The sequence below is a fragment of the Muntiacus reevesi genome, chromosome 19 (genome assembly GCF_963930625.1).
Source record: "Muntiacus reevesi chromosome 19, mMunRee1.1, whole genome shotgun sequence".
Taxonomy (NCBI): Eukaryota; Metazoa; Chordata; class Mammalia; order Artiodactyla; family Cervidae; genus Muntiacus; species Muntiacus reevesi.
In genome coordinates this window covers 24,755,988-24,777,693 of record NC_089267.1, presented here as the reverse complement: position 1 = coordinate 24,777,693, position 21,706 = coordinate 24,755,988, and the positions used below count along the sequence as shown (strand labels likewise).

At 38.7% G+C, this 21,706-nt stretch overlaps 1 protein-coding gene across 3 annotated transcripts in view; it reads left to right on the top strand.

Annotated features, from left to right (window-relative positions):
- Positions 1–21,706, top strand: part of RNF217 (ring finger protein 217) — a 155,414-nt gene that overhangs the window by 53,872 nt on the left and 79,836 nt on the right. For all 3 annotated transcript variants that reach the window (XM_065911791.1, XM_065911790.1, XM_065911789.1), the window contains exon 2: positions 20,218–20,451. In XM_065911791.1, coding sequence (XP_065767863.1) covers positions 20,218–20,451 — 234 coding nt within the window. The remainder of the gene's footprint in view (positions 1–20,217; positions 20,452–21,706) is intronic.

Below are 21,706 nucleotides of genomic sequence, written 5' to 3'. Positions count from 1 at the left end.
TTTTCATGATTTCCCTTGTCTCTTGTATAATAACTGTTCCTTCTTGTCATGTGCACGACACATTGTTAGTGCTCATTTGATGATTAAGAATAAGTGCAAATAATGACAAAAACTTGATTTAGCTAATTTTGAAAATGTTTTTCTTACTGTGCTGTGTCTTTGGTGATACAAGGCTCCAGATGTTGATAGCTTTTTAAATACTTGCGTAAGTAAACTGATCTTTGAAATCTGCCCCTGAATACCTCTTAGAGGTGTACTAAAGAAAGCCATCAGAGCCTTTAGTACTAGTGCATGTATTTTCTGGGTTATTTTGCCACCACTATTCTGCCTTATATTGTTTAGTTAACTTTTTATGTGGGAATGTTCTATCTCCCCAACTAGACTGAAAATACTTTAGGGAAAATAAAAAAAAAAATGTGAACATGTGAATATATCTGCCTATTTTTGCAAACAGATACATAAGAAGGATACAGGAGACACAGTGAACTGGTTACCTGCAGAGCTGGGTGGGAATGGGGTGGAAGGTGGCAGAGTAGGAGCATGCCTTTCCGTGGAGCTTTGGCTTGTGAACCATGTTAATGTTTACTTATCAAAAATAAAATTAAATTTAAAAGAATGTTTTTTTTAAAAAGCAAGCTTGAAGATAGAATATGAACAGAAGCAAACGGGATAACTATCAAATAGCATAAAGACACAGAAGAAATAATTAATCCACTCAGTGCTCTGAGTGTGTGGTTAGTAGCATATATTATGAGTAGAAAGAATTTCACATAAATCCTGATCTTTCTGTAGTGGTTTGTTGTTGCTAGTTTGTTGATATTGTAATTGTGCATGTTAAGTCGCTTCAGTTGTATCTCTTTGCGACCCTATGGACTGTAGCCCGCCAGACTCCTCTGTCCATGGGATTCTGTAGGCAAGAATACTGGAGTGGGTTGATACTGTAATTAGGAAATTCTTATTTATGTATTGGAAGATAAAGCACGTAAGTAAATATTATATCAGTGTTCTAACCAGAAAAGAGTTACAAGGATGGAATGAGAGAAAGTGAGAAAGACCCCTTGTAGCATTGGGTTAGAAGTGGAGACGTCGGTATGAAATGCTGATTTAAAATAAAGAAAAATTCAATAATATATATTTTAAGATATATTAAGTATATAATATATAAATATATAAAATTATATTTATATATTTAACAACTGATGGCTGAAAGAGTCTGGAGACAGTGATACCTTAGGAGAAATGAGAGTATCTGAAGCTTGGATCTTGATCTCAAAATAAACATTTCCCACTAAAAGAACAGGGTTCTGTGGAGAGTTATCTCATTCCAGCTCTAAAACAAGGAATTATTCAAGACTAATTGTTCAAGACTTCTCAAAAGGACACTGACTTAAAGAGGTCCCCAGTGGCCAAATTTGAAGCTATTTGAATGATGGTAATCCCCTGGTGGTTCAGATGCTAAAGAATCCGCCTGCAGTGCTTGAGACCTGGGTCTGATCCCTGTGTTGGGGAGATTCCCTGGAGGAGGGCATGGCAGCCCACTCCAGTATTCTTGCCTGCAGAATCCCCATGTACAGAGGAGCCTGGCGGGCTACAGTCCATGGGGTTGCAAAGAGTTGGATACCACTTGAGTGTCTAAGCACAGCACATTGGATTATAACACAATGGATTAAAAAAATCTATAATTTATAAATCTATAGGTCTATAATATTATTTTTTAACTAATGTGAAAAAAATGCTTTTTAAGAAAAGTGCCAGCTAATAAGTGTAGGAGGAATCATAGAAAAATCACCATTTTGCAGTACCCAAGACAATATTGATTCAGTACAATCAATGGATGGTAAAACTATTGAGTAAACTGCTTGAGGAGGAATAAAATATAGTCTCATGGTCAGGTACCGATCAGAGGATTGATTAATTACAAGGGGGAAAAGTACTTTTAAAATAAGAAAGCTGGCACAGGCATCACCATAACCAAGTGATTAAACATGTCACCACCAATAATGGTGTAAGCTGAAAGTCCGTGGTCCTCACCTGACACCATGGGAAGGACACATCACCCACAATGTTTAAGTCACATTTGCCTATGGATTGTGAGACGTTCTACAAAACAATTGGCCTGAATTTCTCAACATGTTAATAACAAATTGTCTTGTTTTTAAAAACGGGGAGATTAAAACAGAAATAGAGATGACAACAAAATGGACTGTGTAATCTTCGCCTGGATCCTGAGTGACTTTTTTAAAATCACATTTGGGGGACAATTAGGGAAATATGAATATAGAATGTGTGTTGGGTAGGAATATTTTATCTGTGCTGTTTCCCTATGAAATGATTATATTTTGATCAAGTAAAAATAATGTCCCTATTCTCTTAGGTGGTTAAGCAAAAAAAAAGATGAAAAGTGTAAGAGGCGTGTGTGTGTGTGTGAGAGAGAGAGAGAAAGAGAGGAAGCAAAAGAGAGAGAGACTTGAAATGTTTCATACTTGAAAGCTGGAAAGAAACCGTTCGAAGGACAGATGATGCCATGCATTCTTTTTTTAACAAGTGCTTTAGCAAACTCTTCACCAGTACAGATTGAGTGAAGATTTTGATTTTGCAAGAGAAATGGTGTGGATTGGAGGCAGTTAGCATGTTTCCTAAAATGTGGGATAGATGTTAGTTAAATGTTTTGGAAAATACGTGATCAAAGAATATTGAGATACTAAAATGAAAATCTGTCTAGGTTGCTGACTCAGCTGGACACCTGTCTCTCTTTCCCTTTGAGAATTGCCTGTCACCATTGCTTTATTGAGAAAATGAGTAATCCTTAGCTAAAATAATATATATTAATAGTATGGTTCCATTTTGCACAAGAAATTGAAGCTTGCCTGCTAGTTCAGTCAGCTTTGTGAAGAACCAGCAAACCTGGGTAAGCCCCAGATGTGCTGTGAGGGTGTTCCACCTGCCTGGGAAGCCAAGGGCTGTTCCCTCTTGATGCTGTTCTTCACAAGCAACGCTGCTGTGTATTCCCCATGCCAGACTTCTCACCCTCAGCAGGACTTTCGACAGAGCTGTTTATCGTGATGATAAACAACTACCAGCGCAATTATACCAGAGACACCCTCTGGCTTGGAGTCAGACATCTGCCAAGGCTTCAGTTATTCTGTCTCAGTTTATTTCAACAAACACATGCAAAATGCTTACTGTATGCAATGCAGGGTCCTGGTGCTCCCTAGGCTACCAAGATAAATAAAATGTGGTATGTGCCTAAGGGAAGTATATAATCCAGGGAGAGAGGGCTTGAGACAGTTACATCAATATCTATTGTTAAAATGCAGAGGATGAGGAGTGGATTTAGGGGACAGCCAACAATATCCTAAGAGCATTTAGTGTTCAGAGTCCTCTTGTCTTTTAGGACTGTCGTGCAGGTCTTTCTCAAAATGGAGGCTTAAAGCCCAGGCATCCAGATGGTTTGGGATATTTACAGAACCATGATTCATGGATATGAGATCTGGTTGTGTGTGTGTGTGTGTTTTTAATTGCCCTGCTTTCCGATGTTAATTATTGCAGCTACGCTGCCAAGCAAACATCTGTTCAGAGTTGCATTCTGGATACAGGCTTGTTGCTTTGGCCCCTCTTGGTGGAAACTATTCTTATTTCACATGGAGTATTACATAATCTCCGTGAATGCTGAGTAGTATGTACAGATCATCAAACTACTACAGGTCAGCACCTGGCCAGAAGATTCACAGGAAAGGAGAAAACAACACATAAATAGGCAGATGTGTATCTTAAAACTTATAATTAATGAAAAAAAATGCTTCAACCACAAACACAGAAAGAAAAATATTGCCATTTTTGCTTATCACATTAAAGGCGAAAGTATCAGAGGTCTTCAAGCACTATTTTACTCTGCAAGCTTGTTTTTTTTTTTTTGACTATGGTACTCATTAAAGCATGTTGTGGAAAAATGGTTACTATCGTGGATTGTAAATAAAACAGTTTTTGGACAGCAGTTTGGCAATATGTGTCAAAGAATCATAGTCATCATGTTCTTTGACCCAATAATTCCAGTCTGGGAATCTCTCCTAAGGAAATACTTTGAAGAAGCTTCAGGCATAAAGTTATTCACCACCACAGTACTTACAATAGTGTAAAATTGGAAACAGCCTCCACAGGTTAACTGTGGGTTTTCTACTTTCTGAAATATTATGCAGCATTTCGAAATGATGATAGTAACTGGTAATAACACGGAAAATGGTCCTGTTGTGTTATGTGGAAAGGCAACATACCAAATTGAATTTAGAGTGCATGTAGAATTTTAAAAACTACAGAAATTAGATGGTGTATTTGAAATGAACCGTTCTCAACTAGTAGATGTTGTTTTTTAAGTAAATCCAACAACAGGGAATAATGGCAGAAGCAAGGAGATAATGAAACAATGCAGTTTTTCTGGTAGCAGAACTGAAAACAAGTCACCTAAAGGAGGGCTTACCAGGCGGCATGGTGATAAAGAACCCACCCACCAATGTAGGAGACGGCGGAGATGCAGATTCGATCCCTGGGTTGCATCCCTGGAGAAGAAAATGGCAACCCACTCCAGTGTTCTTGCCTGGAAAACTCCATGGGCAAAGGAGCCTGGCGGGCTACAGTTCATAGGGTTGCAAAGAATTGAACATGATTGCGTGACTGAACACAGAATAAATATGGATTCTTTACCAGCTGAGCCACAAGGGAAGCCCAAGAACACTGAAGTGGGTAGCCTACCCTTTCTCCAGTGGATCTTCCCCACCCAGGAATCGAACTGGGGTCTCCTGCATTGCAGGTGGATTCTTTACCAACTGAGCTATGAGGGAAGCCCTACAGTGCATTCTGCTGGTGCTGCTGCTAAGTTGCTTCAGTCGTGTCCGACTCTGTGCGACCCCATAGACGGCAGCCCACCAGGCTCCGCCGTCCCTGGGATTCTCCAGGCAAGAACACTGGACTGGGTTGCCATTTCCTTCTCCAGTGCATGAAAGTGAAAAGTGAAAGTGAAGCCACTCAGTCGTGTCTGACTCTTCGCGACCCCATGGACTGCAGCCTACTAGGCTCCTCCATCCATGGGATTTTCCAGGCAAGAGTACTGGACTGGGTTGCCATTGCCTTCTCCAACAGTGCATTTAGAAGGTTGTATATGAAAACGTTAATATCGTTCACATTTGGATAAGACAAAACCTAATTTCCCCCCTTTTTCTGTTTTCCACATTTCCTCTATAAAGGAGACAAATGCTTCTCCACAGTCCAGGCCCCAGTATGGTTGATGTCTCTTTTCCAATTGGTTCGAGAAAGTGAGGAATGAACCAGACTCATTTGGTTTAGAGAGAAAAAGTATGTTTCTGTTCTGTCTCAAAATGATGAGATTATTCAACAATTAGATAAAACTTGTGTGTGTGTTAGTCTGGAGCCCGCCAGGCTTTTCTCTATGTGGGATTCTCCAGGCAAGTGTACTGGAGTGGGTTGCCATTCCCTTCTCCAGAGGATCTTCCCGACCCAGGGACTGAACCCAGATCTCCCGCATTGGAGGCAGATTCTTTACCATCTGAGCCACCAGGGAAGCTCAGATGAAACTTACTTAGTTCCATTTTATGTAGTAAGGATACAGTCAAATTTTGGTCAGCAAGTAAGTTTTGGCAACTGGAGCTTTAAAGCACAAACAAGAGCCAAAAACCAAAATACTCACTGCCCTTTAATCAAAGTAGCCTAGGATCACTTTAGAGAAGTTGGACTAGGAAGGATGGGCTGACCAACAGAGAGGCCCCGAAGTGTTTCCTTCCCTACGTCCCAGCCCTTTTCTTTCCAGTAACATGTTGGGTACAATAGCTGAGCCTGTGACCTGTCAAGGATGTGTCTGTTCCCCTTAAGGAAGGCTGTGCTTTCAGCCCATGAGTTCTCTGCCCTGATAGTTACAACCAATCTCTTGTATCTTCTTAGAACTACTGATGAAGGCTAATCTGACTGTCAACCCCCTCCCTCACTCCCAGAGTCCCTTAGAATGATCTAGAACTGGACATTAATTATTCTGCCTCCAAGGCTATGTTATGCACTAGACAGAACAAACAAAATCACCTTTCCTCCCCTATAATTGAGGCTGCACCCACGCTCTGTATTATCATCTCTATCTTTGTTCCCTCCTTGATCCTTAGCTTTCTGTGGTTGGAGATCCATTACCTGAACACTACCTAGAAAACCAACACTAGCTATATTAACCTCTTTTTGAATTTCAGCAACTACTCATGAAGCACCTACCCTGTGCTAGGTAGTGAGTGAGGTATGTGACATGTAAGAGTAAATGCATTATTCCTACCCTCAAAAAAATTCATAGGATAATGGAAAATACCAAGCTATCACTCTAGGACAGATAAAATGACAGGAATGAGAACAAGCTGTTACAGATTTGACATCTAAGCTAAGACTTGCAGAATTTAGGCACGACACATGTGTAAGAGTCATGTCCCAAGTGGAAGGAACAGCAGGTTCTAGAGGCAAATCAGTGTAAGACAGACAGAGCCTGTGATGGGACAATGGCAACAGAAGATCCAGAAAAATCATCAAATCATTAATTGAATCTTTATTTCACATCCTGGGGTTTTTTTCACTTCATCCTAGGCACAAAGGTATTATTGAAGTTTTAATTAGTGGAGTGTCATGAATGTGGAGTGGAGTGTCATGGATGTGGAGTGGAGTGTCATGAATGTTGAGTGGAGTGTCATGGAATGTCATTAGTGGAGTGTATTTTAGAAAGGGTACTCCAGAGCCAGTGCAAACTTGGTGGCAGTAGAGATCCAAAGACATAAATGGAATTTTGTTGATTGATTGGTTGGGGGAGAGATGAGGCAAAGAAAAGTCAGAAGAGAGAATACTTTGTTTTCTGGTTTCTGCCTCACTCACTTGATAAGCAGATGAAGGACAGTGGTCTGTTAGGGAGAGATGCATGGGGAGGTGATTAGTTTGGTTTTAGGCTGGGTTTGAGATGTATGACTGGAGACATCAAGTAGGGGGTTGCCTGTGGGTATCAGAAGCTCAGTAGAGAGATCTGGACTGGAGGTTTACATGGGAAAGCCTTCGTCATATGTATGGAGTTGAAACAGTGAGGGTGGAGGAACAACACTCAGAGAACCATCTGTAATAAATGGAGCCTTGGAAACTCAGGAAGTTTTAAGAGACAGAAATAGGACGAATTCACAAAAGGGACAGAAGTACCAAGAACCTGAGAACATGATGTCCTAGGGGTCAATAAAGAAGCAGAGGTCAGCAAGGTCATTGCTGCAGAGGAGGTGAGTAAATAAATAATCCTTATTCACAAGGGCAGTTAGGAACGAGAAGGTCACTGGTAATTTTGTTTGTAGAGAGTGACCTAAAGGGGAGGAGTGAGCCAGATAATAGTGAGTTTTTAAATGTGGACAAGGAGACAAAAACATTAGACAATCTTTCAGTTAGCTTGGTTGAAAATGATGGGAGACTGAGGTGTAGAGACTGATGCATATAGGGTCCGAAGTTTTTATTTCGTTTTGCTTTTATGATGGGAGAAACTTGAACGTGCGCGTATGCATGATTGTCTCAAGTTCCCAGAGAGAGGAGAGATCCCTGACAAGGCAGGCAGAAATACTGATCTTGGGATGCTCAGGAGGTCCTTCTTTCTACCAAAGAGGAAGGAAGGTTAGAAGAGCACTGATGGGGAACTGGAAGTTGACGGGTTTCTCATCTGACCACATGAGATTTTACTGTGTCATGCGGGAGTGAGGTTATGGGTTGGGGGTGGGTCAGTTGCAGAGGGAAATTTGGAGTGAGGCCTTGAGGAGGAGGTGGACGTTGGAAATGGTTCATAGGTAAGGAAGGCGTGACCTCGAGGGACCCCGAGAAGGGCTGCTGCTTCAACCCAGTGATGACAACCCAGACGCACATGGGCACCATCTGCTTGTCTCCAGGACTGTGTGAGGGGGGAGATGAGGGTTACGTCTAACCCTTATGCTCGTCCAAGTATCATGTTTAGAAAGGCATGCACTGCATCTGATTAAGCATTTAAGAATTCTCAGTGGGCAGTAGCAGCATGGCGTTGTTATTCTGAGTGACTGATTCTGCCAAGTCTGGATCAGCATCAGCGAGGCTTAATGACAATGTGTACAGGCTCTGACAGTGATTAGCTTTGGATTAAAGCCTCAATAAAAGTTAGCTGCTGCTATCATCATCACCATCTTTCAGTTCACTGTGACAATACCAGAAGTTTCTGGAAGGTTTGCAATGTAAGGCTTTACTGTAGAGCGTGAACTCGCCATCATTGCTGCACTTTCCCACGTTGGAAAGAATGACAGAAGGCCTTGGGCAGTCCCGTGTGGAGAGGACAAGACTAAAACAAATACTAAAAAACTTTCTCAAGATGAAAAAAAAATAGTCAAAGTTCAATGTTTATCCACTGAGTCTTTTTCGTCAGTAGGTTTCCTTGTGCAGCCCCTGAACTTGTCTAGGAATTTCATTGTATCCCTGGGTGACCTTTTACTTCATAGAACAGAGTGGGATTGGGGTGGGTGCAAGTGGGAAATGATGATAGTTGCCCAAATCTATCTCCTTTGCTGGATGAAAAACTTTAAATACCAAAAAAAAAAAAAAAAAAAAAAAAAACCATATTCATAGTACGGTAGCCTTGTTTTCACAAACAGAGAGTAATAATAAAGTAATAGTAAAAGATAATCTCAGGACCCCAGGCTAAGATCCCTTGATATATATACAATCCGTGTAGTTCCTAGAGGATTTAATTTCTAGAATATGTATAATGGCAAAATTTATTGCTATTCAATATAAAAATGAGGTAAGAACATATAATAAAACTGAAAATAATACTAATACAGATGTGTTAGTATATATATATATGTATATAAAGGGCTTCCCTCATGGCTCAGCTGGTAAAGAATCCGTTTGCTATGCAGGAGACCCCGGTTCAATTCCTGGGTTGGGAAGATCTGGAGAAGGGATAGGCTACCCACTCCAGTATTCATGGGCTTCCCTTGTGGCTCAGCTGGTAAAGAATCCACCTGCAATATGGGAGACCTGGGTTTGATCCTTGGGTTGATCCCTGGAGAAGGGAATGGCTACCCACTTCAGTATTCTGGCCTGGAGAATTCCATGGACTGTGTAGTCGGTGGGGTCACAAAGAGTCAGACACGACTCAGCAACTTTCACTTTCACTTGAGTATATATAAAGTGTACATGGTATGTGTAAATGCTTTCTAAAATGTTTAAATTGTATTATTATTCTGCCTTTGCACTTTTTCCTATGTTTGGCTTACAAAAGAGAGGTAAGGGTTTTAGAAAACAACTTATCTTTCCTTTTTACTTATGCTTATTTTCTCTGTAAAAATGCGGTGATGTGTTCTATTCTTTCCATATAGCTCACAATCTTTTGATGTGGTCTCTATTTTTACCATCTTTCACTATAAACATTATCTGAGCTAATTTTCTTAAGTGAATGTTATTTCAATCAAAACCCTCTCATTTGAGCTGTCTCAGTGCTAATGCATGAGCAATATTGACCTTGTTGGCTGGCAGCAAAGTCAAGAGGTTTTTATCCTTGTGTTAGAGTCTCCTAAGGAAGTAAAGAAGCTCAGTTGAAGCAGGGTGGGATTTTATAAGATACACTTGAAGTAAATCAAGACATTCAACACTGGGTATTCCAGGTATTCCAACCCTTTTTCAGTCTAACCACAAAACTTTTCAGTGAGAGGTTATAGTATATTCATTCACCAGGCTAGTTTTTGTGGATATGTCTCTAGCCAATCACATTTTTATTTTTTTATTTTTTTTAAATTTTATTTTATTTTAAATTTTTCAGTGGGTTTTGTCATACATTGATATGAATCAGCCATAGAGTTACACATATTCCCCATCCCGGTCTCCCATCCCAATCACATTTTAAAAAAGAGATTTCTATACTCCTAGGATAAGATTTTCCCCTATTTTGAAGGTATTAAAACTCAAACATCAGAAGAGACTTTTTTAAATACATTTTTTTTTTTTCTCTTTTCATATTCTTAGACACTTTAACTTTGTTCCTGAGAGATATAAAGGAAAATTTGGTCACTCTACACTTAGCAGTATTTTATATCTGAAAATGATGAATAGAAACCAGGAAAGGAATTATATTTTTCTTTATTGAATCTAAAAACTCCAGGTAGTGAACAGACTATTCCTAGAACTGAGTGAATGGTGCACAAAGATACTTTGTTTTGGCATGAAAAAGCTCTGTTGAAATTGCTCCTTTTAAGTTAAAAAACGATGTTAACTTGGTTTAACGTCTAGGAAGGCATTGATGTTTGCCAATATTGAAAGCCCAAAACCTGTAGGGGGGAGAAAAAACCCAGACATTAAAATGACTGTGAATAAAGCTACAGAACATGTATTTTTAAAGTTTCTCAAACTTGGACTTCTTCCAGGTTTACAAGTAGTATCATAAGGAGTGATTTTTGTTGTTCTATTTGTTATACAATTTTCAGGAGGAAAGGTTTCTAGATATTTTAAAAAACTATTTTGACATGAACTCCATGAAAGGAATGTTGCTTTCTGTGAACTAGCTGTGATGACGTCAGCACCGCGTGGGATAAGATTCCCACAGGGTTTAGTTGACCGAGGAAATGTCTGCTTTCTCCACTGCACACGGCAGAGTGTAAGGACAGAGCCCAGAATTCAGTGCAGTGGTAGAGGCTATAAAGTTAGATTGCCAAATGTGTACAGAAACAAAAATAGTGTTCATAATTCAGTTTTGATAAGTAAAATCCTGTACCCATAATTCTGAGTACTCTTGTCTTGTTTTCAGGACCAATGCAGTTTCAGTTTACTGGTGTTGCCGTCCATTCTTTAACTATCACCAACTAGAGTACAGAAAACACATATGCAAAAATAAAAAAACTACGGAATAATAAAAAATGTAACAAATATACTACAACATTAAATAAGAAAAAAATAATTCCACTGCCTGAAAAATCCATTTTTAGCAATTCTTTCTTCTTCCCTCTAAGTTTATAGATATTTTTCACATATGCTTTTACATTTTTATAAGATATAAATTCAATGTTTATTCTGTTTTCTTATCTAACATTGTAAGATATGTATATCATTATTTTTCAATTTAAGAAATAAGGCGTAGTCAAAACTACTCATTGTGATCCTTTCCATTCTTCATGATTTAACTAAAATGCCTTCCTTTCCATGAGCAGTCAAAACCATTTTGCTTTTATGCTTCTCTGCCTGAACCATGGTTATTTATGCCCATGTTGTCTCCCCTAATAAACTGAGAATTACTTGGAGGTAGTTTGTTCAGCTTTAAATTCCCCCCAATAGCTAGTAGACTGCCTTGTTCATGGTAGGCACAGAATAAATACTTGAGTATTGAATTAGTCTATAGAATCATTTACAATAAAGTGACTTAAAATGAAGTTGAGGTGAGAAGAGCAGAGCCATAGGAGGAAAATCACAAAAGAGGGAGGAAGTGATAGTATTAATTTCTGATGAGGTAGAGGGAGAATTTAAATGTAAAAACATTAAATACAGAGAACAAGATATGTCATAAGTCTGTATGTACCACACAACATTGCAGTCAAATATAAAACCTAGAAGTGCAAAGGTAATTTTGAAAAAAAATATAGTAAGCAATTTCAATATTCCTCTTTTAGAATCAGATTGAGATAAATAATGAGCCCATAGAGAAGTGGGCTTAAACCATCAAAGCTGTGGTTTAATAGAAATCTATATAGAATCTTACTTTTCTTGATTAAATATTTTAATGTCCAAAACACATTTTAAAAGATTATGTAATTGGCTAGAAAAACATTAATATTTCAAATTTAAGATTTTATAGTTTACTTTTATTTAAATCTCAGACAATAAAATAGTTTACTTTTTTCATAATCAAATAGAGTTGAAAATAAATTTAGAAAAAAGTTACTGAAAAAACTACATAGAAATTAAAAACACACTGAAAGAGGGAGTAAAAACAGATTATAAACTGCCTAGAAAATAATGGAGAGAACATTTCATACCAGAATTTTTGGAATGCAGCAAAAACTCTGTTCATTACTAAAGAGTAAAAGCAGAAAACAAAGTGATCAGAAGAAGCTAGGAAAAGAATATAAGAAAATGAAACAAAAGCCGGAGGAGCATAATACTAAATGTAAAAATCAAAGGAAAGGAAAACTAAAAGGGGGAAAAGAAGCAATATAAAGGACAAGAAAGCCCAAAGCTAATAAGGTTAAGAAACAAAATAAAGTGTTATTTTGAGAGCCGAATTTAGGGACCAGAGTAAAAGTAATGAAAATGAGAAAGAGACAAGATGAGAAAAGAGAGAAAAACCACAGAGAGAATATTATTTCTCGACAAGAATATTCTCAATAAGAGAATACTCAGTTGCAGCAAAGGTAAGAATCTAGGAAACAGATAGATTTCCTAGCTTTCTTCCTGCACACTCCTAGGTAAACCTATTTTCCGAGAGAGAATGAAAGTTACTTTTGTGTGTGCAGAAAGAAAACTGGGGAGCTACTGCATTGCCTTTCTGAGCTGACGTCTGTTTCGCAGTAATTTTCCTTGAACGTCTGTGTGTATGCTCAGTCATGTCTGACTCTGCATCTGCATGGACTGTAGCCCGCCAGGCTTCTCTGTCCACGGGATTTCCCAGGTGAGAAGACTGGAGTGGGTTGCCATTTCCTTCTCCAGGAGATCTTCATGACCCAGGGATCAAATCCGTATTTCTTGTGTCCCCTGCATTGGCAAGCAGATTCTTTAGCATCTGCACCACCTAGAAAACCTTTCCTTGAACCTTTTACCTTAAATATGCCCTTGATTGAGTTAGTGGCTCTAGTTGGGCACTAATATGCATAAATCCTCAAAGTCACCTGTATTTGCAAAATTTTACTTTCTTATTTCACTTTGCAGACTTGTTAAACGAATTTGTAGAAGGGCAAAATAGTTTTCCATAACTAAACCACCAGCTTTTGGTTTTGTTTGCCTTTGACATTTTTAGGATATTTAAGCATATTTTGAAAGTCAGGGAAGAGATACCAATGAAGAGGAGGGGAAAGAAGTTATAAAAGGTCTTTTGTGACCTCTGTAAGTTCTTTTTTAAAGTTTAAAGTTGTTTCTGAAATTTTTACTTGCTCTTTTTAATTGAAATTAAACCTCAGAGTAAAACAAAATTTAAGCCTTCCTTCTCCCACTCAAGTGATACTGATAATCTTTGGTACTGGATTGACTGGATTTACTAAGTCACTTCAGTCGTGTCTGACTCTTTGCGACGCTATGGACTGTAGCCCACCAGTCTCCTCTCTCCATGGGGATTCTTCAGACAAGAATACTAAGGTTACCATGCCTTCCTCCAAGGGATCTTCCCAATCTAAGGTTCAAACTTGTGTCTTTTACGTCTACCTTCATTGGCAGGCAGGTTCTTTATCACTGGCGCCACCTGGGAAGCCCAAAACATTAACTCATAGAGTCCTCTAAACAACCAAATTCTATTGGTAAATTCCAGTTTTTACAGATGCTGGGTAAGGGAAACATTTAGCAACTAGTAAAGGACCAGAGGGCTTCTCAGGTGGCACAGTGGTAAAGAACCCTCCTGCAGTTATTCAGTCTGGAAGAAATGGGGGATTTTATATCTTTACTTCTTACTATTTTATTTTCAGTTTTCTTTTTCTCTTCTTGCTTTGGCTAGCTCTAGTCAATGTTTAGTAATGGTGGCAATGCATATTCACTTCATTTCCAGTCTTAAGAAAAAACTTTCAATATTTCATCATGGAGTATTGTGTTTATCATGGGTTTTCTTATAAATACTCTTTATTAGATTAAGGAAGTTTTCATTCTTCTTAGTTTGCTAAGATTTTAGCATAACGGAATGTTGAATTTATCAAATAACCTTTCCTCTTTCTACTGAGAAAATCATATGATGTTTCTCCTTTATTTTATTAACGTGTGAGTTAATGGCAATGGGTTTTTGAATGTTGTCATTCTTGCATTCTTGGAATAAACCCACTTTGATTATATTATCTTTTTCATGCATTATCTGGATTGATTTGTTAATGTTTTGTTTAGAATTTTTGTATCTGTGTTTACAAAGAGATCAGTCAGTAGTTTTTCTTGGTTGCAATATCCTTATCAGATTTTGGTATCATGAGTATGCCGGCCTCATAAAACAACCTGAGTAGTGATCCCTCCCCCTCTTTTTATCATTATTCACTAAGCGTAGTTGGGTAGTGTCAGTGTTATTTCATCCTTAAGTTCTTAGTAGAATTTACCACCTGGAGCTGAAGTTTTCTGTGTGGAAATTTTTTTTCTCTGTTGCTTTTTAAGTTACTTTCTTTGCATTTGGTACTTGGCGCTTTTACCTAATGTGTCTAAGTGTGATTGTTATCAAAGGCATCTAGCACAATGATCTGTAATATCTGCTGAGCAAACAGAAGAGCATATTTATCAGGAAAGCAGCCATCTTCCTCTCATTAATGATAAAATTACGGCGAAATCCATGAACCTAAAAAGGAATCTGCCTTTATGGTGTTCCACAAAGTAATTAATGCACAGAAAGTGAAAGTGGAAGTCGCTCAGTCGTGTCTGACTCTGCGAACCCATGGACTGTAGAATTCTCCAGGCCAGCATACTGGAGTGGGTAGCCTTTCCCTTCTCCAGAGGATCTTCCCAACCCAGGGATCGAATCCGGGTCTCCCACATTGCAGGTGGATTCTTTACCAGCTGAGCCACCAGAGAAGCCCAATGCACAGAACGTGCTTGTAACAATGCCTGGCATAGACGAGGTGCTGCATACATTTCATGACTGTTGTTATTGCTTTCGTTGTTGTATTCTCTTCTCCGCTGCCATATTAATGTGCTTCTTTTTAATGATAGAGGGAATCTGAAATCCCTTGGTCTTAAGTGAACAAAAAACTGTATAAAGCATACTGTATACTATCATGACCAACCAAAACCAAAATCAAAACATGTAAACCATGCATTTGATAAACTAAGCCTCGAAGTCCAAGGTTTATATTTTCTCTGTCTTTTTCTTTGAAAGAGTTAATTAATTAATCGGTCACTTTTCCAGTTATCTCCCTCACCTGTGTCACTGAATTACTTTTGAGTTCTCCCAAGCGGCAAATTAGCCATCTAGCTTGAACATTAAGTGGGTAACTCTGTCTCTTACTAACGCCCTTGGAGACTGTTGTAGAATTAAATAATTTTGTCTTCAAGAATGGACATGCTTTTGTTCAGATTTGGAGAACATATTTTTCAGTGATATAAATAGTAGTATTAGCATTGAACACAACAGAAATTTAGGCCTTTGTTTTAATTATAATATACTAAGTACAAAAAATCCTGTAAATAGAAGTTAGATGACATTACTGAAACTAAGTTGATATTAAAGAATTATTGTCATTTTAAAAAATAGTTGGTATAGTGGTTATATATTTTTTAAAGATTTCTTATTTTCTTTAGACTCATACTGAAATATTTATGAGTAAAATGACTTGATGTCTGGTATTTGGAGTAAATAATATGGGAGGACTGTAGTAGGTCAGGGCAGATGAAAAATAAAATTGACCAAGCTGAAGCATGGGTACTTAAGGGTGAAGGGTTCATAATACCAATCTGAAGACTTGTGAATATGTATATGTGTTCCTAATAATTTTTAAATGTTGGGATAGAATATTAAGTGAATTAATACCACTAAATTCCAAATTGCTAGAAGAGGCTATCAACACAAATTTAATTACTGTATTCTCAAGTTCCATGAGGGCAGGATTCATGGTTTAAGCTACTTTGTATCCTGGACTCTTATATCTTTTACCTGTAGTATTATAGGAATTTAATATATGTTTTGTGGATGAATTAATGATCTTTACTAAATTTTCAGTGAGTCATTTCCAGCAAGTATCACATATCCATGTAAACTATGTTTTATTAGAAATTCTCAGGGAGTATTAATAGCACCCACCAATCATCAGGTTATTTCAAGCCAAAAACCTGGAATTCTTGACTCCTGCCTTTACTTCATCCTCCAAATCTGGTTCCTCGCCACACCCCAATTGTTCCGTTTCTGAAATGCATGTCATATCTGGCTACCTCTTGCTCCCTAGTTCAGCCACCTGTCCTCCGCTGCCTGGATTAATGCCGTAGTCAAGTCCCACTGGGAGAAAGAAACAGGTACCGTCCAGAGACCTACTGTCCCCCGCTCTGGTCTCGTGTATCCTCTGGGAAGAGCCAGGATGGTTTCTTTGTAAAGTGTAAGTCAGGGTCTGCCCCTCCTCCTCAGAAAACCAGTCAGGGATTCACGGTAGCTGAGAGGAGGATGCTCGCTCCCCGCCACAGCCGGCAGGGCCTGCGTTTCTGGCGCACGTGGTTCGTGTCAGTTGCTCAGCTCTGTTCCCTGCTCACGGCGCCGCGGCACTTTCTGCCCTGGAGCCATGGGCCTTGTTTTCTTAGCCATTCAGTCCCTCCTGCAAGTTCTCCGCATGACCGGCCCTTTCGTTCTTAGCCGTCACCTCTTCGGAGGTATCTTCTTTGATGTGTAGTTCCTTCATAGGCAGACGGATTCCAGTCTACCTGATTCATTTACTTGTTTATCATGTTTCCTCCAGTAGAGGCCCTGTGTCTCTTTCTCTCTTTGTCTTCTCATTTCCCCAGAGTCCATCATAACAAGCCAAACCTGTAGAAACCACTATTAGTTGATATCTAAGATGTGATCAGTTGTAGGATGCAGTATTATATTATGTGTCTCTAAGAAAATTAAAATGATACTAATTAAATTATGGCACAGCGTTAAATACTATCAATTGTAAGATAGTCTTGACTTTTGAAATGTTAAAATGTTGAAAAAATGCATCTTTGATGAATTATGTACCTTGTTGAATAAATAAATGAACATACTTTGCTCAAGTATGATTATTATTTTTTAGTGATCTTTTGAGGAAATAATTCTGAAAAAATAGACATGTACAGGCCAGAGAATGCCTGGGTCATGAGTTGTGTTTTATTATGAAAAAGGGGATGTTAGTATGAAGAAGTATGAATAATGCTTGTATGAGTAATTGTTCCAACTGCCAGTTATTAGCTTACCAGCAATAATTGTTCCAAGCTGCCAATTATTATCTTACCAGCAATAATTCAAATTTTATAGGCCCCGAGTGGGCCAGGAAACTTGAATTCTTAACAGACACTTTGAGAGACTCATGCAATCTGGAAGTAGATTCAGGCCCTGTGTTGTAAAAGGAGGGAAGACAAAATAGGAGGTTGGGATTAACATATACATACTACTGTATATAAAATAAATAATCAACAAGGACCTACTGTATAGCACAGTAAATTCTACTCAATTCTCTATAATAACCTACATGGGAAAATATTCTGGAAAAGAATAGATATATGTATATGTATAACTAAATTATTTTGCTCTACACCTGAAACTACACTGTAAATCACTGTAAATCAACTATTCTTGCATGCATGCTCAGTTGTGTCTCTTTGTGACTCCATGGACTGTAGCCCACCAGGCTCCTCTCTCCATGAAATTTTCCAGGCAGAAATACTGGAGTGGGTTGCCATTTCCTACTCTAGGGGACCTTCCCAACTCAGGATCAAACCCGCATCTCTTGCATCTCCTGCATTAGCAGGCAGATTCTTTACCACTGTGCCACCTGGGAAAGCCATATCAACTATATGCCAATATAAAATAAAAATTAAAATGAAAGAAAAACATAAAAGCTAATAAAAAGGGAAGAATACCAAAAAAAGGAGGGAAGGCAGAAAAGATGGGGACAGGCATTGGAGAGTTGGTAGTGGGAGGGTAGTGGGACATTATCATATTGCTTCTGTTTAATAAAATATGAGATCATTTGACTCAGTGTAGCAGGGTAGAGATTTTGGGGCTTTCAGAGAGAAGAGAAGGTATGAAGTAGGCAAAATGCAGAGGGTGCTAAGCAAAAGGAACCTGTTCTTTGGGAATGGAATAGACTTGCAGGCAGATATTTGAGAAGTATGAAGAAGACAAGGCTTTGTTTGGACATCAGATGGTAGGTGTCCCAGTGTGATATGAATACCTCCTACTGACAGAGGAACAAGATGACCCACTCCCTTGAGCTGCTTGGATTGTCTGGTCCTGTACTACATTCCATTTCTTTAAGACCTGACTACCTGGGTGGCTGTGAAATTACTACTTCCATTGTTAATATTTATTTGCTTAAATAAATTTAGCGGCAAGGGGGGGTTGTTAAACATTGAGATGGGAGTAAAATATTCCCTCTCTTACTCCAGCAAGTATGCAGCTCCCCAATAAGCAGGAGTCACTTGAGATGTACCAAGTGAACTTTTCTGTGTGGGATGACAAGAGATGGTCTTTTCACATGCAGAAAACCAAAGTTTTCAATTTTCATAGGTGTCTACTTCAGACTCCTAAGGCGGCTCCATACCTCCATCCCTCTTGTTCGGATCCCAGTTTATCTGCACAGCCTCTGACTTCAGCTATAACTGAAAATAATTTAATATAAAACATAATTTGGGTTGTAATAACTAACAAGTATATTAATAAGATCTGATTGTAACTATAAGCAGACTCATCAAAAAAGTAGAAAAAATTGCTTTAGGCTAATACTTGAAAAGCATCTCTGGACCATCTTTGTACAATAGTAGCATAAGATGATATGGAAACTTACATTTCAACAGGTCAGTACTAATAAGGTGGCTTATCCAAAGTTAGATTTTTTTCATTATCAATCTGGCTTATGTTCTTTACTGATATTAAATATGTCGTTGCCAGGCATCCTATAGAGTGTAGTTTCTTACCTACCTTTCCTCGAGATAAACAGCAAAGTTCAAAGTTACTATGAACTTAGGGTCTTTGTTAATGGCTCATTATAGATGCTTTCTTTCCCCAGATCAGGTGACTTTTTCGCATTCCTCTCTCCATCTTAATAGTGGGCTTTTCTCACTAAGGTCAATGAGTTTCATCTTCTCAAAATGTCAAGTTCACCAAGCGAGAAAGAAATGGTTTGGGGTTGTTTTCCATTTAGGGCTTTCCCTGCCTCCCTTTGCTACCCTAAGATGGGCAAAACGAGACTATGATGCCAGCAATGTAAAGGGTTTTTGTTACTATTTATGGGAAACACGCCTAAGTCATCCTTAAAAAGTAGTTTTATTTTTTTCAATCCTTTGAAACTTAATTGTGTCCACACTTTGTACTTGAATCTTATACTGTAATTTTTAATGCTAGCCATTTTTTGAGTTCTCTACCAAATAAATAGTAAGTGTATCACTCCAGTACATTCCCTCTCCCGTCTCCTAATCTAACTCTGTAGTTCTTTGAAGGAGTTCATTTTATAAATTACTTCAGAAACAGCCAGATCTCAGAGGGAATTTTTTACAGTGTTATGATTGGTTTAATTTTCTTACTTGTTCGTATAATTCTCATGACATGCGAACAGTTATATGTTCTTTACCTGGGAAAGTCAGGGGAAAGGGTTTTTTCTTTTTAGCAATAATTTTTAGACTACTGGATGTTGTATATATAGGTAAAATCCTATTTTTTTTTTTTTTTTGGTCTTCTTAAAGTTATATGTGCCCTAAGTCTAGTGCTGAGTAAGGCTATGGTAAGAAAAATTTGAGCTTTCCTGGTGGCTCAGATGATGAAGAATTTGCCTGCGATGCAGGAGACCTGGGTTTGATCCCTGGGTCTGGAATCAATATCCCTGGAGAAGGAAATGGCAACCCACTCCAGGATTCTTGCCTGGGAAATCCTGTGGACAGAGCAGCCTGGCAGGAACTTTGTAGTAAGGTTGAAAAATCTGAAACACTTTTTCATCCAAGCTGTTCTTTTATTTGGCTCATTGTCTGAATGCTGCCTCATCCTGCAGGTTGCAGAGCATTGAATGATAATTTGCTTCCCAGGTGAACCTGTGATGTAGGCCCATTCCAGTTCTCATATTTGATAATCATTATATTTAATGATAGAGAATGCTTAAATACCCTATCAGTCATTTTGGAAACATTATATAGTAATTATTTGGTATCACCTTACATAGGTACCAAAGTGATTATCATTTATTATGTTACGGAATCATGAAAAGTGACAGATAATCCTTTGCTATAATTATGAAATAAGCATTACCATATGAAAAAAGAAGAGAACTGTAATAACCAGTGCCTTTTTTTTTTTTCTCTCCCATTTGTTCTTTCACACAGGTGCAGCTTGGCCAAGTGGAAATCAAATGCCCTATCACTGAGTGCTTTGAATTCTTGGAAGAAACAATGGTTGTCTATAACCTGACACATGAAGACTCCATCAAATACAAGTACTTCTTGGAACTTGGCCGTATTGATGCCAGCACCAAGCCATGTCCGCAGTGCAAGCACTTTACAACCTTCAAGAAAAAAGGACATATTCCCACCCCTTCCAGATCAGAAAGCAAATACAAAGTAAGCATGTTCCCCAGAGCTGTGGGTTAGATGTCACGTAATGAGAGCAGCCTAGTTAGGCCAACTTGTGGTAGGCATTAAGTGGGCTTCCTTCCCCTCTCGGAGTCCAAGGTGAGTATACAGCGGCTGTAATTCTGAAACTGTGTGGTTTGGGGATGCTGCTAATAGGAGAGTACTCTTGAGGATTTAATTAAAGTTCTCCTTTGGCTTTACCCTGTTTAAAATCCACTCATAGCCAAATAAAAAGACTAATTTTTAAAGTAATTATCACTGCTGTTACTAAATATTAAATAAATGTGTGTTAGTTGCTCAGTTGTGTCCGACTCTTTGCGACTCCATGGACTGTAGCCTACCAGGCTCCTCTATCCATGGAATTTTTCAGGCAAGAATACTGGGGTGCGTTGCCATTCCCTTCTCCAGGGGATCTTCCAGACCCAGGGATCAAACCCAGATCTCCCATGTTGCAGGCAGATGCTTTACCATCTGATATTTTTTTTCAGTGGACCCAATGTGAATCTATCTGTAATAAGTAAAATAGTGTAATATGCTGTTTATTCATTTATTCAGCAAATACAAAAAGTCAGTATATGCTGGGCAGTGTGCTAAGTTTGGGGGATTCAGTGGCAAATGTGACATAGTCCTTGCTCAACAGATGTCTAATGAAGGTGAGAGAGTCCTATGTTCTAAAATGATGGTGCAATGTGAGAAGTCATAAGGGGGAAAGGCAGGGGTGGGATGCGCTGGGAGATTGGGATTAGCATATATACACTACTGATACTATATATCAAATAGGTGACTGATGCATACCTACTGTGTAGCACAGGGAAGTTTATTCAGTGCTCTATGATGACGTAAATGGGAAGGAAATCCAAAAAAGGAGGGGATGTATGTCTATGTACAGCCGATTCCCTTTGCTAGATGATAGAAACTAACGCAACTCTCCTCCAATGAAAACTTAAAAAAAATATGAGTAGTCATCAAACAAAAATGGGAAGCCCAGTAGACTTGTGCTCTGAGAACACTGACAGAGGAAGGGGTCTGGCGTGTCAGGAAAGGCTTCCTGGAGAAGATGCAGTTCTCCAGGCGGATAAACAGGGGAAGGCATTTCAGAGCAAGGGAGGAGTAAGTGCCAGGCCCAGAGGCTGGGGCAGGCATGCTGAAAGGAAGTGCTTGGTACAAAGCTACTGGAAAGAGAATAACTTTCAGAACAGGCAGCAGGTCAGGCATTTAAGAGCAGATCATGATGAGTCTTTCA